The sequence below is a fragment of the Cebus imitator genome, unplaced genomic scaffold, assembly GCF_001604975.1.
Source record: "Cebus imitator isolate Cc_AM_T3 unplaced genomic scaffold, Cebus_imitator-1.0 Scaffold50, whole genome shotgun sequence".
NCBI lineage: Eukaryota > Metazoa > Chordata > Mammalia > Primates > Cebidae > Cebus > Cebus imitator.
The window spans coordinates 7,273,832-7,296,902 of NW_016107365.1; the positions used below are offsets into that span (position 1 = coordinate 7,273,832).

The 23,071-nt window shown below is 33.9% G+C and overlaps 1 protein-coding gene across 2 annotated transcripts in view; it reads right to left on the reverse strand.

Annotated features, from left to right (window-relative positions):
• Positions 1-704: 704 nt before the first annotated feature.
• Positions 705-23,071, reverse strand: part of TBCA (tubulin folding cofactor A) — a 74,285-nt gene continuing 51,918 nt past the window's right edge. Inside the window, exons 1-4 of one of the 2 annotated variants that reach the window (XM_017527696.2) lie at positions 15,468-15,493; positions 5,934-6,039; positions 3,190-3,276; positions 705-976 (exon numbers count right to left, since the gene is read on the reverse strand). In XM_017527696.2, coding sequence (XP_017383185.2) covers positions 896-976; positions 3,190-3,276; positions 5,934-6,039; positions 15,468-15,478 — 285 coding nt within the window. In that variant the 5' untranslated portion in view covers positions 15,479-15,493 and the 3' untranslated portion in view covers positions 705-895. Of the gene's footprint in view, positions 977-3,189; positions 3,277-5,933; positions 6,040-15,467; positions 15,494-23,071 lie in introns of those variants that run through there. The other variant, XM_017527697.2, reaches the window with a different exon arrangement.

The following is a 23,071-nucleotide window of genomic DNA, read 5'->3' on the forward strand; positions in this document are numbered from 1 at the left end:
AAAGACAGTTCTTTCTTTTGTATCAGTTGTACTCCATTCCAAATAAACTGCTTAAAATGCAATCTTTTAGAGACAGGGTCTTGCTATGTTGCCTAGGCTGGAGTACAATGGCATAATCATACCTTACTACATCCTCACACTACTGGGCTCAAGTAATCCTTCCACCTCCGCCTCCCCAGTAGCTGGGAATACAGGCATGCACCACTACACCTGGCTAAAATCTGGATTCTTATCTGAAAAAATGGTATCCTATTTTTTTTTTTTTTTTTTTTTTTTTTTTTGAGACGGAGTTTCGCTCTTGTTACCCAGGCTGGAGTGCAATGGCGCGATCTCGGCTCACCGCAACCTCCGCCTCCTGGGTTCAGGCAATTCTCCTGCCTCAGCCTCCTGAGTAGCTGGGATTACAGGCACGTGCCACCATGCCCAGCTAATTTTTTGTATTTTTAGTAGAGACGGGGTTTCACCGTGTTGACCAGGATGGTCTCGATCTCTTGACCTCGTGATCCACCCGCCTCGGCCTCCCAAAGTGCTGGGATTACAGGCTTGAGCCACCGCGCCCGGCCCTGGTATCCTATTTTTAAAACTCAATCCATGCTTATGAAGCAAAATACATAGACTTCGAATAGAACCTAACAGATTATAGTTCTCTGTCATAAACTCTATGTGGTTTAATGATAAAAGGGTAATTTAAAAATTTTATAAAGTATGAAATAAACAATTTTACTAGATACACTCATTTATTTGACATATTGAATTAGACAAAGAAATATGTATGTAACCAGAGAAAAACAATCACATTCTCATACTACTTTAACACACAGCAGTGGTTAAAAATAATGAATTGTAAAATGAACCCCAGGATTTAATGTAAAAACCACCCCATACAAGAAAAGTTTCAGGCTTCTAACTTCATTGAATCCAGTACTAAACGTGCTTCTTTATATTCCTCAGCTTCTTCCAAGTCTTTTTCATTCTCCTAAAATGAAATATAATAAAATTAAGTTTATCCTTTTCAAAGTTTAGTACTTTGTTATTTACTCAAAATTACAAACCATTAATGTAAATCACTAAAAAATTAAAAGTAAAAATCCCAAGCCCCATCTAAATATATCGTAATTCCACAGGTTTCCCACATTCTGCTTCTTCTTTACAAGGAAAGGAAGAAATAACTGGTGGTTTTGTTTCACTGTATATATTCTCATATAGTAAGTGAATAACACAGTCATCTAAAGCTATCAGCATTAAGTAAATTACATAAAAAACCTCAGAAAAGTTCATTCTCATTTTGTTGACCCATCATTATCATACAAAAGAGAAAAGTATAAAAGGAAAATTTACTAACATGTTACATATATGAAACAGCATTCAGGCCAAAATAATCCTCCAACTATTCACAATGACAAAGAAGGCTTCCAATGTCACAACAGAGTTAAATATAATCTTTGAATTAAACAAATGAATTGCCTGCTTGCTAATGGGTATATACCTTACACTAAATGAAATAGAATACATCGTTTATTTTCTGATATTTAAAGATTGAGTTTTTCCATAATAATGATATACAGGAAACTTTTACTAATATATTGTATTGATAATAGACAAATGAAATAACATAATCTGAATTTCTCTACATAGGAAATTTTGTTTGATTTTTAAATGAAGCTATGGTTAGCGATTTATGTCAGGTCAACAAAAGATGGATATATACAGAGAGTAGACAAAATAAAGTACGTGTGAATTTAATATGAAAACTTAAAGCAAAAGGATTGAGAATTTGCTTAGCTCAAACTATAGGTAAGAATTTCTTAAAACCTCTGCATTACACCTTAAAAACATCTTTGTTTTCTGTTAGTAAATATAAGCTCTTCAAGGGTAGAGATACTGTTCCTCACACACAAATATATCATCCAAAACCATTATTTTTTTCAAGCAATTTCTATTACTTTCTCAACTACTAAATTCATGAGAGAAAAAAGCATTTAAACTGTCAAGAAATACAAATGGTGATTCCTGTCTTAGACAGTATTTTAACAGTTATTATTTCCTGCTTTATCTACCTTCTGTATCACAAGGCATTTATACCAGCAAGTATAAGTGTTATCCAACTCCAAGTTAATATGAGGGGACTACCTAAACTACCAGGTTTTTCCCCCTCTCTCAAATTGATTTAGGTTTGAATGTGAAATAATTTCAGATCCTTTTAATAAGAGCCCAAATTCTTTTGAAACATTAGTTCTTTTAAAACTTCAGTCAGTCAACTCATCCTCAATGTGTCAAAAGATAGTTATGTATGAAAATCAAATAATCAAGACATTGCTGGACAATACTGGTACTATCATAACTTAAATATAACTAGCTAAATTTTAGTAAATTGAAGAAGCATGGCAGAAAATAGTACTTTTACAGGAACATAACTCAAAACACAATTTTTAAATTAATGGTGTTTACACCATTAATTATTTTAAAATATAGTAGCATAAAGGGCAAGTGAATAAGAAATACCACCACTATCCCATTACTGGGTATATATCCAAAGGATTACAAATTGTTCTACTATAAGGACACGTGCACACGAATGTTCATTGCAGCACTGTTTACAATAGCAAAGACCTGGAACCAACCCAAATGCCCATCAACGATGGACTGGACAGGGAAAATGTGGCACATATACACCATGGAATATTATGCAGCCATCAAAAACGATGAGTTTGTGTCCTTTGTAGGGAGATGGATGAACCTGGAAACCATAATTCTCAGCAAACTGACAGAAGAGCAGAAGATCAAACACCGCATGTTCTCACTCATAGGCGGGTGTTGAACAATGAGAACACATGGACACAGGGAGGGGAGCACTACACACTGGGGTCAGTTGGGGGGAAATAGTGGAGGGACGGTGAGGGGTGGGGAGCTGGGGAGAGATAGCAAGGGGAGAAATGCCAGATGTAGGTGATGGGGAGGAAGGCAGCAAATCACACTGCCACGTGTGTACCTATGCAACAATTTTGCATGTTCTTCACATGTACCCCAAAACCTAAAATGCAATAAAATAAATAAATCGGGAAAACAAACAAACAAAAAAAAAGAAACACCACCACTAATTCTCAGTGTTAAATATTTAAACTTTTGGCTTTCCATGTATTGGATTGAAAAAAAAGTTTTTAAATATAAGACACAGAAGTCTTTACTTACTAATATCTGTTGAAGATCCAAATATGCAGCTTCCAACCTGCGCTGGCAATCTGGGATCATCATCCGGGATTCTTGTAGGATCTCCACCTAGAATGAGAATCTCTGTGAGATATTCAGAGATGGCAGAACTTGTATGTGTTTAGATCATACTTTGGTAAATATATACTTATTATGAAGAATCAGAAAAAAGTTATGGTTATGTTAAATGGTTCAATATTTTAACTTAAATTGTGTTTATTAGAAGTTAGAAAGAAAGACCATCATACCGTAAAACCTACAAAGTACAAGTTTCAGAACTAAATCTTTTTGGTAATCACCTTCTCATGCTAAGTGAAAGTTAACTGGAAAAGCTTTTCATAGAGCATTTATTTTAAAAGGCTATTTAAAATAAACTATTTCCCCCTACTGTCACAAAGAACCTTTATCCAAAATGGGATCAGCTGGTTACATAAATATCTCCTGCATCTCTTGAGTAATAAAGAAAAACAGTGTTCAGATAATATCACATGGAGATAATTACTGCATGAAAAAAGTTATTGAGTTATTGATCACATTGTGTGCACACTGCAGGAGGTTCACACTGAAAGAGAGAGGTAAAGAAAAATGAAAAGCAAAGACCAGCAGGTTCATATTTTTGATGCTTATCATGCATAAAAAGTTATTACTTATCCTTGTGCTTCATTTTAGGAAGAGATTATTCTCCCCATGCAATGTGAGCCAAATTACCAATGTGGCACCCCTCGGAATCTAAACTTCTTGCCTATTCCTCGTCATGACAGGCACTACAGAATTAAACAAAGAAATATGTATTCTAGAGGAAATTTCTGGACATAAAATCCATCATTCAAAACTGGACTACAACAAATCAAATCATAAAAGAAAAAAATCAAATCAATGACAGGGAAACCCAATTGATAAGAGTACACAGGTTAGTGCCACATGTTGGACTTCAAATAGGGCTTTTACTTAGGGTAGTAGGAAGCTTTATTTCCTCAAACTATTCTCAGAAAGAAACAGAGATCATCTAAACACTCATGTCCAAAAAATAATGTATGGTCAAATACCTTCAAAGAAACGGGTAGAAAATGTGAGCTTTTTGCTGAGGAGATTATCAAGCTCATATAAAATAAAAAGGAATGATATAATTTAATGGTAATAATATTGTATTTTAATAGAAACTTTAAGTCCCAGTACCTTCTTCCTTTCTCCAATAATTTTGTCATAGCTCATATTGAAAACAAAAATCTGAATTATAACATACAAAGAAGTTCTTTATTCACATCTATTTTCTCAGGTGGAGATCTATTGCTGAACTTAAACATCATTTACTAATAAGGCACATGTTGAAAATTTCAAACATAACATCATGACTTCACTTCAGAGCTAATCATACTATTAATCACTGCCATTAAATTACTTTTGTGTATCTGGTTAGTTTGAATATATGTGAAAAACCAGTGATAGGAACATTTCATATTGGATTATTCATATTTCCTTTCCTATGGAATTCCCTTCAGAATTGTTACAGGAATTAAATAAGATGAAATAAATATAAAGAAGTAGGTCAAATCCATGACAAGTCAAAAAATATATTTGTAAAAAAAATTTTTTTATCCTTTAGCCACCAAAAAAACCTTTAAACAATGCCATCCAAAATAACTTCTATTCATTATAATTCTGTCTATTATTACAGATCAAGAATCCTCAGTCTATCAGAACAGGACTCTGACTTACATAGGGCCAAAGCTCAAGCTCTCCCATATACTACCCCAATTCACTGTATACGTTTACTTATGTCCTCTAGATGCCAGGTACTGGGGATACAAAAATGAAAAAGAAAAGGTCTCTGTCCTCCAATCCATAAGTCTAGGTGTATTAATATGAAAACAAACATTTGAGATTGCTTCAAGAAGATCATGACACAGAGAGCCAAAGAGACACAGTGATGACTATGACAAGGAAGAATAGAAATTAATAAAGAGAGGGTAGGTAAGGCCAGGAGTAAGGGCATACCAGACATGGAAAATTTCAGAGGCAAAGAAGAAAGGGCATGTTAAGGTAGCTAAAAGGCACCTAAGAGGTCCAGATAGGGATTGGCAAGAAATGAGGTTAAATAAGCAGATGTCAAAATCAAGAAAACCCTTCTACGCAATGTTAAGGCCACTGAAATCTATCATGCAGACAATCAGAAGTGCCACTGAAAAGTGTAACACATATTTTATTTTGGTGGTCTTCACGAGTTTGGAGAAAATATTTGTGAATTTAAATATATAAGTAATATAAGATTAGTCCATTTTTATATTTGATACTTAAAATTGGAAAGGTAGTAGAGTTTAGTGGTTAAGAGTACAGATACTAGAGCCAGAATGCCTGTGTTCAAATCTTAGCTATGCCAGGTGCAGTGGCTCATGCCTATAATCCCAGCACTTTGGAAGGCTGAGGTGAGGGGATCACTTTAGCCCAGAGGTTAAGGCTGCAGTGAGCCATGATCATACCACTGCACTCCAGTCTGGAGACAGAGTGAGACCCTGTCTCAAACAAAACAAAACCACAGCTATGTCACTTAGCAATTTTGTGATTTGGGCACTTATTTAACCTGAGTTTGAGTTTCCTTATCTTTAAATGGAAGTTTTAATAGTAAAAAAGTAAATAATAATATCATCTCAGTCAGAGGACTACTTTAAAAACTACATTAGTTAATATAGCATTCTGTAAATGTTAGCTCTTGTTATTTATAATTTTACCTGCTTTTTAATGTCATAATTTTCACCATCTTCAGCTCTCATTTTTTCAATCTTTTCTTCTTGTTGTTTTGCTTCTTTTTCATACATCACTTTTTCTTTGACTAACCTATAAAAAAGCCAAAAATGTTTCAGAAAATTAGCTTTCTCTCTAGACCATAAGTAACAAAGAAGCTGTATAAATATAAAACATATTATATTTAAAATACCAAAGTAGATATACTAGATGCGGGGGGAGAACAGAAGAAAAAGAGTTTAGTCATAGATATAGGTATGATACTCATGCTCTTAATTAAGTTCTATACCTGCCTAACATAAGTACAATCTATCAAAGCGTGAAATTCTTAATTTTTAAATTAAAAACTCACTTCGCTATATAATTACAATGTGAAAGCGATACTCAAAAATTAGTATATACTAATACAACTGTCTCTCTCTCTTTTTTTTTTTTTTTTTTAATATGTCTTCCAAAAATGTATCTGAAACAGCATAATGGTAAAAGCTCAGTTTACTAGCAGGGAAAAATTCAGTAGATAGCATGTCAAATCCAAAACAAAGAAAGACTGGATTACTTTTAACAACAAAATTGTTTAACAAGTATTTATTTGCACTTAATTTTATGCCTGACTTTCCGTGTGCAAGGAGCTGGGATAGATAACTTAGACGTGGTTCTCTCATAGACAAGTGGTGGAAACAAACTAGTATTTACTTACTAAAGTAAGAAAAAGTATTGAAAAAGAAAGTACATTGGGAAAAGTTTCAACAATATGAAATACTGCAATGCAAAATTCTGATTATCCTTTAGATAATCCAAATTAAATTAACCATAATAGTTTAATCTCCCCTAATTCTGGTTTATTAAAGTTTTAATATAAAAGAATAGCCCAAGAAAATATTAACATTCCTACATACACAGTATCTAAAGAGTAGAAGAAAAAGCTTTCATAGCCCATATGCATTAAAAATAGCTTATTCCATCTGGCTGTTGGCAAGATGGCAAGGATGAAGACTAGTTGGAACCACCAAATATTGCTGATGGTAATCAAAACTGGTGTAGCAGCTTTAGAAAAGTTTTGACTATTCCTCAAAAAGTTAAATAGTGTAGCCATATGTCCTGACAATTCCATTTCTAGGTATATACCCCAGAAAAATGAAAATATATGCCCATAGAAAACATGTTTATGAATGTTTACAGCAACATTATGCATGACAGGCAAAATGTGGAAGTCCAATAACCAATGGAAAATGTGGTATATCCATAAAATGGAATACTGGGCAATTAAAAAAAAAAATGAAGTGCTGATTCAAGCTACAACATGGATGAAGCCTGAATACATGCTAAGTAAAAAAGAAGCCTGACATAAAAGGCTACATATTATGTGATTTTATTATAGGACATATCCAGAACAGGCAAATCTATAGACATGTAAAGCAGATTAGTGGCTACCTAGGACTGGGGACAACAGGGGAATTGGAAGGGTGATAACTAAAGGGCATAAGGTTTCTTTTGGGGTTAAGGAACATGTTCTAAAAATGACTGTGGTGACAGTTGTACAACTCTGTGAATATGCTAAAAGCCAATAAATTGTAGATTTAAAATGGGTTAATTGTATGGTATGTGAATTATATCTCAATAAAGCTGTTGACAAAAAGGGGAAAAAAAGCTGTGACCACAAAGTCAACTTCAGGGGAAAGCTGCAAGTACTGATCCATTCAAGCATGACAAATGAAACATGTGAATGTCAGATACAGAAATCTGCATTTGATTTATAATTTAAAACTTTTAATAATAATTTTCAATATTAAAATATCACTTGAGATACAAAATTTTTAAAAAAAATCATTAATGCATATCACTAAAGATACTTCTCTAAAAGTTCCCTTTAAATAGTAAAAGAAACTTGTTAGGGCAGAGATGGCAAACTGCCAGGCTGCTTAAATGAAACCTAAACATGATTTTATTTGACTCACAATGTTAAAAAGAAAGAATATTTTTTAAAAAACTGTGTTGTCACATTAAAAAGCTGGGAGATTTGACATATACATCTGAATTTCTGGCTTCTCTTGGATGTTTTCATCAGGAAACATGAGGGTTGTATTCCCACTACTTGAGGAAGCTAAGTGGTGGCTGTTATCTCTTGTAGAAGACGTGCTATTCCTTTGCCCCAATTCACATAACCCCCTGTTTCTTTAACAGTCAGGCATTACACTTGGTCTTTGTAAGCCTCTGAGTTTGGGACCTGTGAGCATATGCAACAGTATTACTATTGTTGTTTTATTATTATTATTATTATATAATCATGATTATTACTCAGAATATCAAGAATATTCAGAAACTACTGGATTAGCAATGAGACTTTCAATACTTCTAAACCTGGTAAGTTACTAAACTCCCCTAGTAATGAAAGTAGCTGGAATTGGATAGGCTATCAAAGAGAGGCCCATTCCATAACATCTTATATTCAAAGACTTAAACAGGGGTAACAGATTTGGTAGGAAGCCAAATCTGTTCTGTAATCTGCTTTTGTATAGTCTGAGAGCTATGAACAGTTTTTACATTTTTGAATGGTTAAAACTTTTGAAAAATAATTGTCATGAAAATATGGAATTCAAAGTTAATATTCATAAATAAAATTTTATTGGAACACATATATATAATCTATGGCTGCTTTCATGCAACAAGAGCAGAGAAAAGTAGTTGTGATAGAACTATATGGCCTCCAAAACCTAAAATATAGTATCTGGTCCTTTACAAAAAAGGGTTGCCGATACCTGACTTGAAAGACTTCCACTTAATTAATTCTGTCCAACACCTACTTAACTATATTAGCATCAACACACTACACTGAAGCCATTTACTTGCTAGGTCTTAAGTTCCTTGAAGAGAGGACTAGGTTGTAGTCATATGGTATAATTGATCTTCTTACATAGTAGGCACTCAATGTTGCCTGAATGAATAAAAAGTTGAGTCTAGAAATCTCACTGTTGCCTTTCAATATTTTTGATTTAAAGATAGAAATATATATTTATAAAACAATTCTGAAGCAGAAAAAAGTGATTCACAAAAATTGAGCAATAAGAACAACATGGTGACTTCTGAAGAAGTATACAACAGAAGAGGAGGATTCTATGCCCAGGCCCACAGATAATTCTGATAATCCAAGTCATCCTACTTCATTGTGCTTGTCTATGAAAAACAGCAGCAATGGCTCCAGCAACACTAAAGAGTTACTTAACTACCTATCACATGAGATAAGTAAAGGTACTGCCTATTTGCATGGTTATTGACATATCAAAATAAATACAAATTACGTTTTTGCTTAAAAAGTTGTATTTTGTGAAATGGCCCAGCACACAAAGTTATTGAATAGCATGTATTGCCCTGAAAAAGAAAAAAAAAATCACTCATTTAGTGAGAACCCAGTAATGCCAGCATGTAAAACTATAGTGAATAAAGGCTAGGGTAAAATGTGGTATGAGAAATAATAAAGGTTCCACTGTTATACAATACAAATCAATGTACTGATGACAAGTTAGATGATGCTGAAGAGGTTTTATAAAGTATATATATAACTTGAATTTCAGTAAATATCATCAAATTGCTTTCCAAGTAGTTTCATCAGTTGATATTCAACCTGTAGTATATGAAATTTCCTACTTGTTGGCATCCCGGTGAACTGAGATTGTCAGAATTATTAAACTTCTGACAATCAGAAGAGTGTGAAATAGTATTTCTATTATGGTTTGAAATATTTCTCTAATAAGGTTGAGCATCTTTATACTTATTAAAATAGTAGTTATTGGATAAATATTTGTTGAATCAACGAATTAATAATTTCTGGTGAATTTGGCTCTTTTCTCATGTGTAGGAAAGCCTAAGATTTAACAAGAAAATGAAAGACAAGTATGTATTTTAAAATTTATAACTAAGATATTTTTCTATAATGTACATATGTACATATTTATAAAAATAAAAAATTATAAAAACCAGTATTTCAAAAATCACTCCTAATCACTACCAATTCAAAATATACATAATTCTGAAACCCAAAAGGTTTTTTAAAAAATAACATTGTTTTATTACTAGACACAACTCATTTAGCAGCGAAGTGTGACCTCAAATGAGGTAACATGATTTACAGAATTTATGTGTACCATTTAATGCGAATAGTCATGTTTCAATGCAGAAATATTACTGTGTATGATTATAGAGAACTTTTCTAGATGCTATTATGGAAATATATATTAATTCTATAAAATTCAAAAAATCACAAACACACATGGGCCCAAGGGTTTTCAAAATAAGGGATTATGGACCTGTATTAACATTTTGTGTATTGTCCACTAGTCTTTTTCTCTTAACATGTGTGTGTGAAAATTTACATTTAGATATATAAAAAAATAATTTGGGCCAGGTGCAGTGGCTCACACCTGTAATCCCAACACTTTGGGAGGCTGAGGCAGGAGGATCACTTGAGGCCAGGAGTCTGAGACCAACCTGGGCAACATGGTAAGATTTCATCTCTACAAAAAGCTTTTTAAAATTAGCCAGGCATGGTGGCATGGACCTGTAGCTCCAGCTACTCAGGAGTCTGAAGTGGGAGGATCCCTAGAGCCTAGGGAGTCAAGGATGCAATAAGCTATAAGTGTGCCAATGCATTCCAGCCCAAATAACAGAGCAAGACTGTCTCAAAAAGTATATAATAATATTAATAATTAACAATAATTTGGATAATAAATCACTTCCAATGTCATTCAATGTTCTTTGAAAATATAGCTGTTAGTGACTGCATTTCACAGCACTAAGATGACAGCATATTGAAGCATTATTCTGTTGGATATTTAACTCATTCCCATATTATAAATAATACTGTGATGAACACTCCTACCTATAAATTTTATAGACATGAAATATTTTCTTCCTAAAAATTTTTTTAAATACATAGTGCATAACAGTGAAATAGCATAGTGAAATTAGACTACCTCCTTTTCCCATCAACCAGTGATCATTTCCTAACACTTACTTTTTCTACTAATGTGATAACTCAAATTTTGTCATTAGATTATTAGTGAACAACAAAATGCAAATATTAAATCAATCTACTCCTATTTTAGCCCACTATTTGATATTTTATTTCAGTCAAAGAAAATACACCAGATTTCACCATTTAAACATTAATAAGCATATTAAAACTTTTACCACAAAAAAAAGTAAAATTAAAAAGAGAGAAATGAAACACCACAGGAAAATAAAATAAATCTGATAGGTTCATTATATAACCCACAGCAGTTATAGAGTGGAAACAAAGCAAATAAAGAATTTGTTTTTTAAGAAGAAAATTTCCCAAAGCTGGAAAAGAAAGCAATCTCAACTGAAAGGGCTTCATAAGTATCTTTTAGAAGTAAGCAGAATCCATTTAAAACACAAAAAACAAAAATAAAAATCTATGTACATGAAGAATTTCCAGTGGCTCACACCTGTAATCCCAGGACTCTGGGAGGCCAAGGTGGGAGGATAAGTTGAGGTCAGGAGTTCGAGACCAGCCTGGCCAACATGGTGAAGCACCATCTTTACTAAAAATATAAAAATTAGTGGGGCGTAGTGGCAAGCGCCTGTAATCCCAGCTACTCAGGAGTCTGAGGCAGGAGAATTGCTTGAACCCAGGGGGCGGAGGTTGCAGTAAGCCAAGATCATACCATTGCATTCCAGCCTGGGCAAAAGAGTGAAACTCCATCTCAAAAATTTAAAAAAAAAAAAAAAAAAAAAGAATTTCCAGAGCTCCATAAAAATTAAAGCTTTCAAAAAGAGAAGAAATAGGTCATTTGTAAAAGGAAGAATCAGATTGTCTTATACTTCTCATTAATAATACTAGGTATCAGAAGAAGATGGTATAATCCCTTCAAAATTTAGGGAGAAAATGATTTATAACCTAGATTTATAACTATAAAAAAAGGTGGTGGGGAAACTTCATTAACTGACTTAACAATTATTTATTAAAGGACTACTATGTGCCGTATGATTTTATGTACCAACGAAGGATCAGTAGTGAACTACAAATATCCCTGCCCTATGGCACTTTTTAGTAGCGAAATAAAGAAAATTAGCATTTTAGATTATGAAAAGTGCTATGGAGAAAAAGCCCTGAAGGAGGACTGGTAATACAGGGGGTCTGCAATTTAAAAAGGAAGGTCTCTTTGAGAAGAGGATACATGAGTTAAAATTTCAAAGAGGCAATAAATAAGCTAAGTAAATAACTGATGAAAGATAGAAGTTATAGGTCAAGGGATCTGCTTTTAGTTATAGAAAAATTTTTAAAGTTTATCTACTATGTCACCTTTCTGAGAAATTTACTTAACATACTCCAACAAACTAAAGATGCAAATCAAGAAAAGATGCCACGAAACCAAGAAGTCATTGCCAACTTAATCCCTGACAAAGGAAAAATATATCCCAAGGTTAAAACTGTGCTACAGGCCTGGAACTCAATCAGTCCAAATGAGGATCTTCGTGTGAGCTCTTATGGAAATATGTTTAAGAAGGATGGAATAGATTTTAAGGAACAGAGACAATGACTAATAATGTAGAAGATATTAATGACATGATAAAGAAGTCATGTTTTTTCTCTTAATTATAAAAATGAAAACAATTAGAAACTCCAGGAACTCCATTCCTCTGACACACACACTCACACATGCACACATGCAACAAATGGTTATGGCTGTAAAATGAAGCAATTGGTGAAAAAAGAAAATCCTTTTAACCTGGACTTATAAAAACAGTGTTCTTTGGGCAGGATACTTCCCACAGTGCCTAGAACATAATAAGCAGTTAATAATGTTTAGTTAAAAAAAAAGGTGCTGTAAAAAGTGGGTAAGATGACTTCTGATCAGCTAATAAAAGTATGGCATTTTATAAAAATTACACCAACACCTGTCATCAATTCCTTGTATTAAGTCCCTGTTTGAAACCTCTACTATAATTTCCTTCTTCCTGTTATATACAGTTCTCTTCTATTGATATAGCTGATGACAAACTCTCCTGTCTCTGAAGAAACAAACAATATATTTGAGATTTGTGTTGTGTGACAGATTATGGAAAAGAAGAAACTTAAATTGAAAGACTAAAAATATGAATAGACCTTTAGTAGGTACTGCATTTAATATTTATGACCCTATTTAAGTAACACCATCTCTATTTTACAATCTCTTGCTAATTATGCCTCTCCACAATGGTTTTTTTTTTTTTTTTTTTATTTGCATGTCTGTGTCTTTGGGGCTTTAATCCATTTAAATTTAGAATGAATATTGATATTTGTGAGTTTAATATTGTCATTTAATGCTAGCTGGCTATTTTGCCCATTAGTTGACACAGATTCTTCATTATGAAGATACTCTTTACCTTTTGGTAAGTTTTGGGGATGACTGATACTGGTTGTTCCTTTCTGTGTGTAGTGCTCCTTTCAGAAGCTCTTGTAAAGCAGGCCTGGGGATGCTCCGAGTGCTTGCTTGTTCACGAAAAATTTTATTTTTCCTTCATTTATGAAGCTTAGTTTGGCTGGATATGAGATTCTGGGTTGAAAATTCTTTTCTTTGAGGATATTGAATATTGACCTCCAGTCTCTTCTAGTTTGTAGGGTTTCTGCTGTGAGATCTGCTGTGAGTCTGATAGGCTTCCCTTTATGGGTAACCTGACCTTTGTCTCTAGCTGCCCTTAGAATTTTCTCCTTTATTTCAACTCTGGTGAATCTAACGATTATGTGTCTTGGGGTTGCTCTTCTTGAGGAATATCTTTGTGGTGTTCTCTGTATTACCTGGAGTTGAGTATTGTCCTGCCTTACTAGGTTAGGAAAGTTTTCCTGAATAATATCCTGAAAAATATTTTCCAGCTTGGATTCATTCTCTTCATGACATTCAGGTACACCTATCAAATGTAAATTAGGTATTTTCACATAGTCCCATATTTCTTGGAGACTTTGCTCATTCCTTTTTACTATTTCTTCTCTAATCTTGTCTTCTCGGTTCATTTCATTAAGTTGGTCTTTGACCTGTGATATCCTTTCTTCTGCTTGATCAATTCGAGTGTTAAAACCTGTGCATACTTTGCAGAGTTCTCATATTGTATTCTTCAGTTCCATTAATTCAGTTATATTCCTCTCTAAATTGTCTATTCTCGTTAGGATTTCGTCAAACCTTTTTTCAAGGTTCTTGGTTTCTTTGGGCTAGAACATGTTCTTTTAACTCACAGAAGTTTCTCATTATCCACCTTCTGAAGCCTAATTCTATTATTGGAACGCACTCATTCTCCATCAGGCCTGGTTCCCTTGTTGATGAGGAACTGTGATCCCCTATAGAGGGAGAGGCATTCTGATTTTGAGTATTCTCAGCCTTTTTACACTGGTTTCTTCCCGTCATTGTAAATTTATCCACCTGTCGTCTTTGTAATTACCGACTTTCAAATTAGGTCTCTGAGTGAACGTCCAACTTGTTGATTCCCAGCGCCGGAATCTGAGCAACCCACTGCGCTGGCTATAACAGCAGCGTTAAGATTCTTGGTGCCTTTCTGCCCAGGACTCTCCGGTCTGGCTTCCTTCTTGAGTCCCTTTTTTAATCAGCTGAATGGGCGACTCTGCCTTTCCGGAGCTCCAAACGTCAATCAAAAGGGGACCCAGTCCCCTTTACTCTGCACTGAGAACCGCCACGCCGGCCACAAGAGTCGCGCTGGCGACCCATGGGGCTCCTCCGCTGGGAATCTCCTGGTCCGTGAGCAACAAAAATTCATCTGAAATTGTGGCATCCTCTCGTTTTCTGCGCTTTCACTGGGAGCTACAATCCTGAGCTGCCAGTAATTGGCCATCTTGGATCTCTCTCCCTTCCACAGTGTTTTTAAGAGTCTTTCAATAAAAATATAACTTAATGAAAACATCAATATTTCAGAAATGAATAAAATCTAAGTTACTGTATTCCAGGAAGCTGATCAAAAAATGATACTATTAATGAAATTAAGCTAGAGATTGATAAAATAACACTGATGAAAGAAGTCAGATTGGATGAATGACATTTCAAGTTTTAGCATTTCCAATTGGTATCACCAAATCTGCTCTCCTAAAGCTTTTTTGCTGTTTGGTGAAGTTCAAAGAACAGACAGTTATGATATTGGTGTCTCATGAAATACAATATGTAATGAATTTAGGCAAAAGCTTGAATCACGTAAGATAAATGAAAATTAAATACAATGATAAAGGCAGCTAACACATACTGACCACTTACTAAGAACCAAGCAGTGTGCCAAAGCATGCTAAATGCCGCATATGTCATTTAAGTCCTCAAAACAAACCAAATAGATACTAGTCTTATTCCCATTTGAGTAACTACTAAATCAAAATTAATGGAGCTTCAGTACCTTGTCCAAGTTCTCACATTTGTTAAGTGCCAAAGAGCTGTTAAATTCCATATCCTTAGCTACTAATTTAAGTAATTCTCAAACATTTGAACATAAAAGTCTAAATGTGTTCAATTACAGCAGGCATTGTCATCTACCCAGCAATCATTCCTCCACTTCTACTTGCCAACAGAATCCAGTTTTGTTTATGATCAGCCAAGAAGTCATGCCCTTCAAAGTGGTGTACTGGAGCGAGCATAGAAAGTCAACACCAAGACAAAAGTATGCCAAATTGCAGGGTCTTTATTGCCAGCCACCACGGAGGACTCGCGTCTCTCCAACCCGTGGCCCCGAAAGGAGGGTGTCAAGACCTTTTATGCCTGTAAACCACCTCAGGGGTGAGGGTGAGGGGTGGGGGATGGGGGTGAGAGGCTTCAGACATTCTGAGGGCCAGTGGACTTTGGACATTCCGTAAATCACCTCCTGGGCGGAGATGAGGGTGAGGGGCTTCGGACATTCCCATTATTACTTAAGTGGGTCACAGAAGTCAAGATAAGCATTAGTTTACACACTGCATGGGTAGGGTGGAAATTATAGACCTTAGTTACTTATTACATGTCGCAGGGGTCAAGATGGCGTGGGGTTTGGACTGCTTGCCTGTCACATCAGGGTTATAGAGAGCAGTTTCAACAGAAAGCCAAGGTATGGTTGAAGTATGCAGTTTTATGGGGCTTTTTACCATGTCACAAAAGGAAGAAATCAATCACAATGATTTTACTCCCTTTTCCAAGCAATAGTTTAGGCATGTGCAAATGACCCAATTTTGGCCAAAGTTAGATAAGAGACACCTGCTGGGGGTTCTGAGAAGGTTGTCATTGCTCCTAAATAGGATATAATCCATTTTCTTACCCGGACATTGTCACTTCTGTGTTACACCTGCCACTTGTGTCAGGCACCTTGGGATCATGAGGAAATCCTGCCTAAAAAGACAGGTCAATCTGGTCAGAGGACTCCAGTCTTTGATGATAATATTGAATTACTGAATCAACCAACCCTAAAAGGATACTGCTTCTAGTATTCTTATTGTAGGAGATAATAAATATCATTATAGTTTAAGCCACATACAGTTTTGTTTTCTGTTATGAAGGCAAAATATCTAAAGTGACAGTCACTAACAGCAAAGACTGTTCTGTAAGTACAGAAATAATGCTTTTCTACTTTGGACTAATTCATTCTAAACAAATCATTTAGAAATTGAAGTACCTCTTATTTTTCCCTATCTAGAAATAAACATGAAGTAAAGATTAAATTACCTATACAATCCCCAGTTTTATGTTTTCCATTATATTTAAAAAATGCTCCATATAAATTTTGTGTACAAGTCTACATTTCACACTTAAACCTAAAATAGTGTAAATTTGTTTTAGCTTTTGATCAGGTATGGTAGCTCACACCTGTAATTCCAGCACTTTGTGAGGCTGAGGTGGGTGGATTGCCTAAGTCAGGAGTTCAAGACCAGTGTGACCAACATGGAGAAACTCCATCTCTACTAAAAATACAAAATTAGCTAGGCGTGGTGGTGCATGCCTGTAATCCCAGCTACTTGGGAGGCTGAGGCAGGACAATCTATTGAACCCAGGAGGCAGAGGTTGCAGTGAGCCAAGATCGCACCATTGCACTCCAGCCTGGGCAACAAAAGTAGAACTGTTTCCAAAAAAAAAAAAAAAAAAAAAAACTACTTTGTTTTTAATAATCATGGTGACAACAAGAGGATAATATCCAGAATAAATAATATTACCTTCTATCTACATCACATTTTCAAAGTACTTCTGTAACTTAATAGGATATTAGGTGTTAAATAATAAAATATCAAGGCCTATAAACTGCAACTTAATGGAGAGTGGGAACTAAGTAGCTAGATATTAAGTCTATAGACCATTATGGGGGGTAAGAAGTTTCACTGTGCTTCAAAGGAAACAATATGGCACCAGGAAAAGTGTATCCACTTACTACTTCGATACAGGAAGAAAAAGTCTACTCAATTAGAAAAATGCAGGTCAACCGCATTAATTTAGAATTCTCACTAGTTCTTTACTATAGAAGAACTAAGGTTGACATGAGGAGCCGATGATTTAATGCTCATAGTCTATAAAATAAAATGTATATAGTTAAAGTTCAGTGAGTTTTAGTCATTTTCCACTAATCCTTATGGTCACTATAAAGTCCTAAGTGAGATTTTTCCACTATTCCCAAACTTCTTGATAATTATAGTCAAGATTTTGACAGTCAGCAAAACTAAGGAAGAACCTGCTACAGTATCCTCTCCTAACAAAATTTAAAATAAAACAAAATTGTTTTACCCAGAAACACACATAAAATGAGATAGGGCTGGAGATGTTGCTTATTCTGAATAAAATGTCTCCTCTCCTCATCCTCTCCCAACCAACTCATTCTTCAAAACTTAACTCAAATAAATGTCCTTGTCTTCCAGGAGGACCACTCTAACATCAATCCATCCACTCTCCCAAGCTAACACTGTGGATCCTATGTCTATGTACCTTTACAGCATATTTATCTGCATCATCACAATAGGTTGAAATTTTGTCTACTTCCACACTTAAAAATAAATCCTCCTCCAAGGACTGGAAATATATCTCATATCACACCTAGCAGAATATATGCCTCACAGATACATTTGCTGAATGAAATAACTCATAATTACCCTGTACAATAAGCAGGTCAACTATCATCAGCTTCTTTTTCAAATGAGAATCTGCAATTCAAAGAAGTGAAAGGCCAGCTGTCCAGGAAATTATGAAAACAGGATGTGAAATCATGACTTCTAACTTCGAGTGTCAATATTTTCTACCATAAAATACAATCTCATGTTTAAAGTAAATGAAGCAATTTTCAAAATTTAAATTTCTTTGATCTGTTCCCAAGGTAAAATCATTCCATGGTTCAAAATTTGAATAGCACAAAAGGATACACTGAAAAGGGGACCCAACACCTACACACCCTGCCCCCAGCCACTCAGTTCCCACCACTGGAAGCAACATATTCTCAATTTGGAAGCAACATGTTCTCAATTTCTTGTATCATAAATGAAAGAAAATGAATGTTTCATTTAATGGTATTTGTTACCTTATAGTTTCCCAGTACCCATTAATTAATCCATTTAACTGGAGATGGTTCAAGTTTTATTAACTGCTGAAGTAGAATGTGTGCTTTAATTAATTTTTTAAAATAAGTTAGATATTTTATAAACAGCTAAAATGATGCATGCCAAATACAAAATCAGTATCACTCTTTTCACACTATGAAACTCAAGGATTAATAAATGAATAAATCTTAGAATGAATAATTCAAAAAACACAAATATAAAACTTATTATTTCACAAATCCTCTAAACTTCCCTTAAAAGGTCCTAAAGGTTCTTAGATGTCAGTTAGATTAAAAAGTACATTCTACTGAAAGGGCTAAAGACACTGTGAATAGTTTCTGCTTGAGTTTATATGAAAAAGCAATAGCACCTCCCACAGCTGCTTCATCTCCATACAAAACACTCTGACAGTTTTAATTACCACCTAAAATCACAAATCTCTCTGTACATTTGACTTTTTATCCTCTGTCCATACCCATATCTCTAACTGCCTTTATAACATCTCTATTTAGACATCACCACCAGCAACTGAAGCAGGTTTAAAACTGAGCTCATCATCATCTCTCTCTCAAATGATACCCTTCCCAAGTTGAGTTGTCAACATAGTAATCACGCTTTCATCTCACAACCTCCAGGATATCATTCACTAGATATTTACTGTAATTGGTTGGGCAAAGTCTGGGAAAGACAAAAGGAAACACGGGTGGATGGAAGACAGTTCTGCATGTGAGGGGTTTTGTTTTGTTTTTAAGTAAGACTATACAAGTACTAGATAAAGTAGGTCTGACTTGTGAGTATCATGGGGAAAATAGCTAAGCTGCCTGCAAGCTCAATTTGAGTCAAGAGTATGATGCAGTTATTATGCTTTTAACAAAGCCAAGTTGGCCAGGTGTAGTGGCTCACACCTGTAATCCCAGCACTTTGGGAGGCAGAGGCAGGCAGATCACTTGAGGTCAGGAGTTCAAGACCAGCCTGGCCAACATGGTAAAACCCTGTCTCTACTAAAAATACAAAAATTAGCCAGGCATGGTGGTGGCATCTGTAATCCCAGCTACTCGGGAGGATGAGCCAGGAGAATCACTTGAACTTGGGAGGCAGAGGTTGCTGCAAGCCAAGATTGTGCCACTGCACTCCAGCCTGGGCAACAGAGTGAGTGCTCTGTCTCAAAAAAATAAAAAGATTTAAAAAAATAAGTTTATCTTAGATGCGTTAAAAGAAGCAGAGAACCTAAAATATGGTACATAAGTAGTATTCCTTGGATGATCTGAACCTGTAGTTTTATTATTCATAATTTACTTCCAAAATTGTTATACATAACTTAGATTCAAAAGGGATTTAAGGCAGCATCTGAAAGAGGACACTGGCAAACTAGGGTATTAGCAGAGGAATATTCAATATCATCATTCTATTCTGTTCTATGCAATAGTTGTTTGCCTAAAACAGACAGATGGTGAGCTATGTGGTTATTTCAAACTAATATTGATTATCATGTTATTTAAAATGGGTGAAGAAAATACTTAAAGTGACTTTAGTTTCTTATACATAATAAAAGTTAGTATTAGTTAGGATATGTGAATTTTATCAAATTATAAAATAAGCTCTATTTAATTATATTTCCTACAGCAATTATTCTTGGTGACCCATCAACTCAAGTTATTCTTGAAATTATTGATCAGAAAATTTAGCAGCAGAATCTGGGACTTCTGTGTTGGATGAGGAGAAATGATAGCTTTATACAGACTCACTTTGATATGTAATGTGGTTACACAGTGCATTGAACTAAGATTTTGTTCATTAAGTCAAAATGGTTCAAGAAGAAGCATGTATGAAGATTTCTTCTATTTTCATATTACTGATATTGAAGTCCTTTTGTATAAAAGAATGACAAAATAATCATTAACTATTAATTTTCATTCAGAAAAATGCAAGAGTTGCAAATAATTTTCACACAATAATCCTATCTGATGGTATACACATATGGTGATTGGGTATTTATTAAAGGGTCCATTTTCAATGTATATTTAATTTGTACTTTACCACATCGAAATTTGGAATTTTAAAAACTACTTTATAAGTCTTTAACTGCTTAATTATTCCTTTTAAATGAAATTTGGTAATGGTACTTGATATAGAGCTATACTTGACACAATTTTAACAGCTAGCAAAGATTCTGAAGCCCTCCAAATCTTTCTTGTCTAAGTCACCTTATTTATAGTCTGTAGTTTAAAAAAGTCTATTCTGTAGCAAATGTTTTACCCTTTTATTCTTTACCTGTTTACTAGGAGTAAAATAGTTATTTTACAGTCTGACTTCCTCAGTTTGTCAATAAACATTGTTTTAAAATGTTGCATTTTCACAACTGGAGGCATAAACAGAACAGTATTGTTTTAGCATGTAAAAACATGAAAAAACTCAAATTTTATTTCACAAAAACATAAAAAATATATAAATTATATCTTTTATGGCATTTGAAGAGCATCACAACTTTTTGCAAGTTGTTGTTCTGTAGTCTTCCTGAACTACTTCCAATGAATTACTTGGTAGAATCTTTCAGGATCCTGATTTTGTGGATAGAATATAATGATTATATATAATCATACATCTATGACAAATATCCCTTTCTCTGGTCAACCTGAAAACCCCAAGTAATAACTGAAACATTTGAAATTTAAAAAAGACACAGGAGCTGTAATTACAGCAAGCTGACTAACTTATTTTATGTATGGGGGAAAATCTGTCCTTTAATTGATCATGTAAACATAATCAAATTGCCATTTTTCAAATGTGGTAACAACTGCTTTCTTTTACAGAGGAAAAAGGAATGCTCTTCAAAGAAATGTTAATAGATGTGGCGAAAGTAAACAAAAGTAAAAATGTTTTTATGAACAAACAAAGCTTTTGAAATACTGTATACTCTTCCCCTCTTAAAGGTTTCACAAAATGACAGCTTTTGAGTAATTTATAGTAAAGAAGCATACTAAACTTTGTTTAACTCAACCCTTCTTAACTTTAAACAAAGAACACTTTTTCAACATGTGTATTAAGAGGTAGTGAACCAGATTCCAACTTGGAATCCAAAATGACAAAAAAGGAATACGCAAAATTCTAACTTTAATAACTGATACAGTTTTACTTCTAAATTCCTAAAGTGTATTTCTATACAACATAAATATAAACTATTCTATTCAAAATTTCCAATTTATAAAAAATAAAATATCATATCAATTTAAATACAATTAGTGTTTAAATAAATCTTAATGTGGCATCAACAATAGCCAAACTAATACGAGTATATATCTCTCTATGTTAGTATAATTAATATTTAATAAAATGACAAGGAACATTACAATTGTCCTACAAAATTCTAATTTAAAATTTTTTAAATTCTAATTTTTAAAAATTCTAATTTGCTTGTAACTGAATTCACATTTTAGCAGAAAGTAACTAGCTATACCATCTTGTGTATTATCAAGCAAAATCTTTAGTTAGAAAAGTTATATAGTAACATTATAATAGCTGATGAAATGAGTTTTTTTTTTTTTTAATCCAATTCAACTTTTGCTACTAGTAATTTCTTTTTTTACCTTAGATACACTAACTGAATGGTAATAAATGTCCAATGGTCTTTAGACTACGAATCCTATAAAGTATTACAATTTTTTTAAAAAAGGTAATTTTAAAGTAAGATAGCTTCATTAGAAAACATTATCTAAATAACCACCTATAATAAAAACTGGGGCCTTGACTAAACTTGAGTTTATGAACAAATAAGTACATAAAACTTGTCATCTATAGATCTCTAAACATTTATTAACAAATATCCACTAATTTAAACTTCTGAAATAGACCAAATTATGTGGGGGATGGGTAGCATTTTTATTATGGTAAAACAGACTAAATATCTAGTTTTAATGCTGTGAGAAACTGAACTTTGAAATTCCCAACCATCTGATTTAACCTACTGGACTACTTGTTCTTCTAAACTATAATTCCTGGAAAATTGAGAATGGTCTTTAAAAAATACATACAGTACACTGTAGGAAATTTTATTTTCCAGGCATTGCAAAGTCCTTTAGTCACTGTGGCCTGTGCAACTTAAATCATTCACTTATTTTATATGCTATGGTATTAAGGAAATACTCTAAAGACAATATAGTAATAGATACTGCATATCTTAAATACTCTGAAAAGACATATCTCTCAGAAACTAGAGAAAATGATTTATGATTAGAAAAATGTAACTTCTCATGATGTGTGTGGGAGAATGTACATGCCCATGTTATTCTAAGAGTTATTTTTGAAATATTTTTTAACGTTTTCAAAAATTTTAAGCTGCAGTTCAAATTTTCCATTAATTAAATAGTTACATGTGTGATTTGAAAGACTGATTAATTTCATTTAGAATCAGGTAATAAATTTGCAAAAGTGTAACTTGTTTTCTCAATTCACACAAATAAATCTAGGGCTTGTGTACACAAATCAAATCTTCAACAGCAATCTTGTAAACAATGCATGAGGCAAATTTACTTTATTTTAGATATATGTACAAAGGGACAATCATTACTGGTTAAGCAACTGCCTTTTAACATCACTTTTAAA